The sequence below is a fragment of the Grammomys surdaster genome, unplaced genomic scaffold (genome assembly GCF_004785775.1).
Source record: "Grammomys surdaster isolate TR1022 unplaced genomic scaffold, NIH_TR_1.0 165561, whole genome shotgun sequence".
In the NCBI taxonomy this organism is placed as follows: Eukaryota; Metazoa; Chordata; class Mammalia; order Rodentia; family Muridae; genus Grammomys; species Grammomys surdaster.
This window is the reverse complement of record NW_021623236.1, coordinates 3,479-11,477: the sequence shown is the minus strand read 5'-3', so window position 1 is coordinate 11,477 and position 7,999 is coordinate 3,479. Positions and strand designations below refer to the sequence as shown.

Below are 7,999 nucleotides of genomic sequence, written 5' to 3'. Positions count from 1 at the left end.
TCAAACATTAAATTGGAGGAGATAAAATGTTTATGTGCTTATTTCTAACTTGTAGAATTTCAGTAGAAATTTCTTATTTTATTGTTTTGTTTATTTGAATTTTTACAATATATATAGCTAATTTTGACTGATGGAAATCTTTAAAAACTTCCAGCTAAGCTCGTTGCCTTCACTGCAGTGTTGTTGCATTTCTCCTCTGCCTCTCTTCTTCTTCTTCTGTTTTCTTTCTTTGTCGCTTCCCCTCTCTCTTTGTTACTGCTCCCTCTTCTTGGTTTTCTCTCTCTCTCAGAGTAGTTTTTCAGAAACTTATTATATTATTTGTGATTTGAAAATTATTTAACACTGGAAGTGGTTTTCTTAATTTTTCCAAATTATAAATTTTTCTTTATCTCTTTGTAACTCATGTTGAAGAACCCACAGTAATTCAATCCGACCAAATCCCAAACATTTGCAAGTAATGTCTGATAGGCATACACTGAATTTTCCATTCTGATTTGTGTCTATATGTGTGTGTTGGCCCTTATATTACATTCTTCCAAATTATTCTGCTATTTCAGCATACTGGTCAGGCAGTGGTGGTGCATGACTTTAATCTCATTATATGGGAGGCAGATGGAGGAAAATCTCTAAATTCAAAGTCAGCCTGATCTACAGAGCAAGTTCTAGGATGGCCATGGCTGGTACACAGAAAGACCCTGTTGCTTACTCCCAACCTCCCCAAAATAACAAGATCATAATAGTAATAATTATAGCAAGTAAGGAAAAGTGCAATAATTTAAGGATATGAGATTTTTTAAAAAGCATTGCTCATTTTCTTCCCATAAATATAGCAATTGACATGACATTAATCATTTCCTGGCCTATTTACCAGATAATGAAAAATGCACATTTTAAGTTGTTGTTGTTAAAGTGTATTCTTGCACATACTTGGTAAGATCTATACCACTGAACTACAATAGAACTTCTATCCCTCAAAGATGTATTTATAGCTACTTTTCTATTGACTTTTGCATAGGTTGGGTAGGAAAATCTTCATTGAATTGACAAAAATAGCCTTGAGTATCAAGATATAAGATTTCTCTTCGACACTAACAGTCCGAGACCTCAGTGGCTGCTCCAGTTTACGTCTGCTCATTTATTTTGATGAAGGAACAACACTCTGGTCTTAGAGAAAATATTTCCTCCAACACTGGAGAATACTTGATTAAACATGTCTCAAAGTTGTTTTTTTTTATTTTGTTTTTGTTATTTTATTACTTATATTTCTAAAATCTATTTTTTAGAATTTCTGTATCATGCATGTGTAATGCATTTACATGATATTGCTCTACTGTCTTTTCTCTTCCTTCCGACCCCTTCAGAGATCCCCAGTTTCCCCTCAGTTCACAGAATTTTTCTTTAATTACTATTGTTACATGTGTATGTTAAACATTTTTATATACAAATATATATACAAATATAAGTGGCTGAATCCACTTAGTGTTGCCTTTATGCACAGGATTTAACACAGTCTCATGTTTTTGCCATTAATTTTAAGTATAAATAAAGATCTCCTGGGAAGAAGTTCTCAACAGGTGACATGCCGAATGAAGCTGTTTGCAGCAGTACTTTGCTATTTCTTTTCTGGGTCTGTTTCTTTCCTAACAGATGCCTCCTGAATTTTCAGGCAGGCATGATTCTCTACTTGTAGACTTTGCAAGTGTCATGCTTCATCTCTTTTCTCCTTGCACAATCTGATTTGTTTTGACACCATAATGTGGAGAAAAGAATCCCTTATGTTAAAAATAAGTTGACATTATTAATGAATGCACTGTCTCACATTTTAGAAAATGCAATGTTTAGTCACCTTTTCAATGATTTTCGAAGGATTTTCCCATTGCTACAGTTTACGCAATAGAACAACACACCTGACTTTATATGGATGAACTATGCATAAAGACCATTGGTTATTTTTGACTTTCTAATTTTGATTGTTATAATCAGCTGCTTCTTAAACTTTTAGTTTACTTTCAACAATTTCTCTGTGTTATACCATGATTGTTGACAGCCCCATTTTCATGAATACTTCTGATAGACTCATCTCTTCATATACCTACCAAGTCTCCTCATGAGAATTCATTTACTTTCTTGTTTCTACATTCCCAGACACTAGATACATAGCGTTATTCTGTTCTTATCCTTACAACATATGGACTTTAAATCAAGAATTAAAATCAAGAATTTACTCTATATTCAATCTTTAATCAACAAATATATTTTGGGTGGCAGCTATGTTCCAGTTGTAATAATGAAGATAGCAATCAATAAAATCACCCTTTTCCAATTCTGCATGAAGCATAATTAAATGGAGATTCTGAACTGATTGAATAGTCACAGAGAACATTCTGTAGCAGAATCTGAGAGTTCTGTGGAGAATATTAGAAGTAAATGTTCTGAGGTCAGAAAATGGCTTTGTGAGAGTGAATCTCACAGGATAGCTTAAAGACTGAGAGGGGGCTTATGCTGGTTCCTCTTTCTGTTCCTCATACTATGTCAGAACCCTCAGTTACATGTCTGTATTTAGAGATTTTAGTTTTCTATTTCCTCTTACCAAACATGCTTCTCATTCTTCTGAAATTGATTTTGATTTCCTACACTCTCAAGGTTGTACCACATCCTGATATCCTTGGCTTATCAAAATGTGTTCTGTTTTCTATTATTAATATTACTTTAGTTAATTTAAGGGTCAACTCAACATAGATTATATTCAGAAAGCCACTCACCCTTGGTCCTTCTTATTTAAAAGTGTGTCATCATGATAAAAGTCCTGGAGAGTAGGATTGGAGAGAATATACCACAGGTGAATTTAAACTGACTATGATTGTATGGGACATTAGAAGTAATAAAATCATTTTAGGAATAATTTGGGGAAAATCTTCTGGTGCTGATTTTAATGAGAAATGCAACCCAAGAAACAAAATGAGCAATGAAATACTTGGACTGTAGCAGAAGTCCAGAAAAAAAAACTTTGAGAACAACCCTGGAACTATCAAGATGCTATAAAACACCTTTATGTTAAGGGTAGAGTTATTTCTATGGCAGCAAATGTGAGGGAATTTCATTGATTCAGGAACTACACTGTTTCTTGTCTTCCTTTTGAGTAGCAAATGTTAGAATCTTAAACTTCAAGTCATTTCATGGAATCACCTTTTTTAACAATTGTTAAATTCTCACGATAATTATGATGACAATAACAATATCATTGACTGTTTCTCTCATGGGAACCAAGCTTGATATGATATGGATTATTTTAAAAAGTGAGCACATAATATTGCTTTGAGGAATAGAAGGCATAAATTAAAGTCCGAAGGTTAGTGATTTGTCCAGAGTCAGTCTCTCAGAAAGTAATAATTTCATATCTAAAATCAATAATGTTGCATTGAATTTTGATAAACCATGGCCTCATAAGTTATGATCTTCATTCTAAAGATCAAAACAAAAATTTCACCCATTGATGACAAAATAAAAAACAACACAAATCAAGAAAAGGTAAAAGAATTAATATGCTTCTGAAAATACTAAGAATTTCATATATACATATATAATTTATTTTATTTTTCTGTGTTAAGTGTTGGGAGATAACCCGATCTATGGATATAAAGATAAGAATGTTACTATGTTCATTTAGTATTAGGTTCTTCTATACGTATTATCACTTGGCTAGCCATTGGGTTTTAGTAAATTAAGTAGCACCAGGCATAAGTTCTGTTTTGTAGAGTGGGCATTATTATTATTAAATATTACTATTGTGATTATTATTACAATTATTTTCTTGTGTGTGTGTGTGTGTGCATGTAAATGCCCCTGGAGACTAAAGGTTTGAGTACATCCCCCTGAAGTTGGAGTAATAGGTGATAGTAAGCTGTCTTATGTGAGTGGTGGGAACTAACTTGGTCCTCTGGAAGATCACTATGCACTCTAAATCACTAAGCCATCTCGTTAGTTTCTGGAGCAGGATATAAGTCCAATGAGAAAGCTGTTTGGTTTCTTCCATACCTTTCCTGTCACTATTGCACCAGTGGGTTTATCTTGCCAGGCTGATTGTTACTGGACGTCATTGATGGTCGATTATTTTTTTCTCATGTAGCATACATAGCATTTACCAGTGTTATGAGAATTATCCAGGATGGATGAAGCTTCCAGGTCAGTACTGGCTAGATTTCTTCATGTTATATAACTAAGATATGTGATATCTTCAGCAATAGTATCTTCTGTTCTAGAGGATAAGCAAAAACGATAGCAATAGTTTGTAAGCAACAACTCAAGAAGAGGTAACTGATCCATGGAACTGGGCCTTTGGTTGATAGCCTATGTTGTTTGGTTAGCATTGTCACCTGATTGTAGTTATTTACAGGCAAGTTGAGGACAAGGACAGAGTTCCATTGATTATAAGTGGAAGTGGCCACGGTATATTTTTTACTGATGCTTCTAGTAAATAAGTGGCATTTGAAGGATATTTTTTGAAAGCTACAATATTATCTGTAGTCTGATCTTGTAATCATTTATCAGTCAGATAACACTTCCCCACAATATATAATTATATATTTCAAAATGTAGCCTATATAGAAGTCGGTGTGACTTGGCTAGGTTCATCTCCCCACTAGACTTAGTTTATATTAAGAAAAAAATTCATTTAGGTTATCTGGAACAGAGTCTAAATATTCATGGGTTTATTAAGAAATATTCAACTTCATACTCTATTTAACCAGTAAAAAGAGAAAGAGGAAATATGAAGGAAAACACATTTCTACACTCTATCAGAAGAAATACTACTGACATCCTTTCTATTCTTCTTCATTATTGGTGCTAATGAAGTATTGTCAAGTCCTGTGTAGATTCCTTCAAATGAGTCTGCTCATCAGAGGCTCCTGACAGCATGTCACCAGGCAACAGCTCATGGATTCACCCTTCATCCTTCCTGCTCTTGGGAATCCCAGGATTGGAAGAGTTGCAGTTCTGGCTTGGTTTGCCATTTGGAACAGTCTATCTTATTGCTGTCCTAGGGAATGTCATCCTTCTCTTTGTAATCCATCTTGAGCACAGCCTTCATCAGCCTATGTTCTACCTATTGGCCATGTTGGCTCTAACTGACTTGGGCCTGTCTTCGGCAACTGTTCCCAGAGCACTAGGCATATTTTGGTTTGGTTTCCATAAGATTGCCTTTAGAGACTGCATAGCTCAAATGTTCTTCATACATCTGTTTACTGGCATGGAAACATTCATGCTTGTAGCTATGGCCTTTGATCGCTATATTGCCATTTGTAACCCTCTCAGATACAACACTATCCTCACCACCAGAATAATCTGTATTATTGCTGGGTTTGGACTATTCAGAAATTTCATTTTGGTTTTTCCACTTATATTTCTCATTCTAAGGCTTTCATTCTGTGAACACAATATAATACCGCACACATATTGTGAGCATATGGGCATTGCCCGACTAGCATGTATCAGCATCAAGGTTAACATACTGTTTGGATTATTACTCATATCTATGATACTTCTGGATGTTATTTTAATTGCTCTGTCCTATGTGAAAATTCTTCATGCTGTATTCAAACTCCCATCCTGGGAAGCCAGACTCAAAGCTCTTAATACCTGTGGTTCTCATGTGTGTGTGATTTTGGCTTTCTTTACTCCAGCCCTTTTCTCCTTCTTAACTCATCGATTTGGGCACAATATTGCACGGTATATCCACATACTTCTTGCTAACTTGTATGTGATCATTCCACCTGCTCTTAATCCTCTTATTTATGGGGTGAGAACAAAGCAGATTCGAGATCGTGTGGTGATGCTATTGTTTTGTAAGGAAGTTTAACTGTGAGCATCTGATTTGCAGTATTACAGTATTTTTCATTCCTAAACAGGAGAACTTATGTGTAAACAGGCTTAAATAGAAAAATTACTTTACTGAATATTATGCTAAACACACAATGTTTCTGTATTCATGGGTATCCAGGCAAAAAGGAATTCTCCTAGATGAAAAAAAATATATACAATTGAAAATAAGGATACAGTACTAAAGTACAGAGAAATAAAAAGAGGAAAGAAAGCTCCTAGGTTAAAGATCAGGAAGTCTCTTGTGCACAGAATGAATCTCATCTTTATTTTAAATAATCAAAATTCTTCAAAGATACCTTGTTTCAGCTAAGCCAGTGCAAAAAGTTTGTCAAAATCTTTTAATTTCACTTGCCACTCAACAAACACGGTGTCTTCCAGAATGTGTGTGTGTGTGTTCATTGTTTCTCTGGCTATCAAGGGTCTTCTGTGTTTCCATAAGAGTTGTCAGATGTTTTGGTTTCTGTTTCTTGAAGAGTGTCATGGGAATTTTGAATGATATTTCACTAAATGTGTAAATTATGTTTACTTGGATTTGAATAGGCCTGTGACAAGAACCAGTCTCAGTTTGGAGAGTAGTTTTGAAGAAGTGGTGTTCAGGAGCAGTAGAAAGAACAACTCAAGTCAAATTGTGGGTATAAGCTGATAGCCTGTTTTCTGCTAGAGACAGCTTCCTGAAGATAACTAGACAGAAGTTACCACTCACCAAAGTCCAGTTGTTTATTTAAATAGTAATTCAATCACTGACCCCAGCAGTGGGTGATTATTACACCACTCAGCATTTTTTTATTTTTGCTCTAACCCATTTATTCATAGGAAAAAATAGCAAGCACATTTTTCTTAACTTTGTAAATGAATTCCGAAATCTGCCTGCTTTTGTAAGAACAGACAATAAGCTAGCTAGATGATATTCAGCTCTGATATCACCACTCCCATCATGGCTGGACCTAAATTCTCCCTGTCATAGGCTGACCTTGAACTCTGGAATAGGCCTACCTTTGTCTCTTTCTGACAAGCTGTCTCAGAGGGCAGATGCCTCTGTTCATTTAGGTCGATGAAACCCCATATATAATTCAGATTGCATTATAATATTTTGCATAGTAGAGAAATCCTGTTTATATATTTTTGAACTCATGTTTCCAGAGTTGTTTCCCACAGTTTTAAGTGCTTAGAGCATCATATCATCCCTCATAGTTTTTGTGAGCACATGGTCATTGCCTGTCTAGTTTGTCCCAGCATCAGAGTCAACATCATGTTTGGTCTTAACAACATTGCTTTTTTACTCCTGGATATGGTTCTTATTATTCTTTCCTATGTCAGAATCTTCTGTGAAGTGTTCTGCTACACTCCTGGGAGGCCTGGCTCAAGGTTCTCAATTCCTGTGGTTCTCATATAGGTGTTATCTTAACCTTTTTGTACTCCAGTATTTTTCTCCTTCTTGACACATCATTTTGGCCACAATGTACCCCACTATATCCACATTTTCTTGGTGAATCTTTATGTGGTTCTCCCACCATTCCTTAATCCTGTGATCTATGGGTAAGGATTAAGCAATTTTTGTAGCAAGAAATGAGGATTTTGCTCCAGAAAGATCACTGAAATTGACAGCAAATTGAAAATTGAGGAAGAAAATAGTAGTGAACCTGAAAATATTTTTGAGCCTGAATAATGACCATTTAAAATGAAATGTAGAAAGAGACAGAAAGATCAAAATAATCAAAACACCAGAAAAGCTGCAACATGAACTCAATGGACCAATGTCTATAAAACTAAAGTTACTTCAGGAGAATGTGAAGGGACAAAACAAGTACTTGAATAAATAATGCTTGAAGATTTATGAATCCATTTTAAACTCTAAAATCATAGATCAAAAAAGTTTAATGAATGCCCAGTACAAAAGTCACAAGTGAAAATTGACCAAAAAAACATGGTGACTGAATGCTTAATGGCAGTGACATGTTGAACAGATTAAACACATTAATGATAAATTCTGAATCACCCACTGTAGTGATTTGAATATACTTGTCCCAGGGAGTGGCACTACTAGGAGTTGTTACCTTGTTGGATTAAGTATGGCCTTGTTGGAAGAAATGTGCCACTGTGGTAATGGACTTTGAGACCC

At 35.1% G+C, this 7,999-nt stretch overlaps 1 protein-coding gene across 1 annotated transcript; it reads left to right on the top strand.

The window, feature by feature from the left end:
- Positions 1 to 4,915: 4,915 nt before the first annotated feature.
- LOC114615852 (olfactory receptor 52E8-like) lies at positions 4,916 to 5,857 on the top strand. Its single transcript, XM_028761464.1, has one exon. It carries the CDS (start codon positions 4,916 to 4,918, stop codon positions 5,855 to 5,857), a length of 942 nt encoding a protein of 313 aa, XP_028617297.1.
- The last annotated feature ends 2,142 nt before the right edge of the window (positions 5,858 to 7,999 follow it).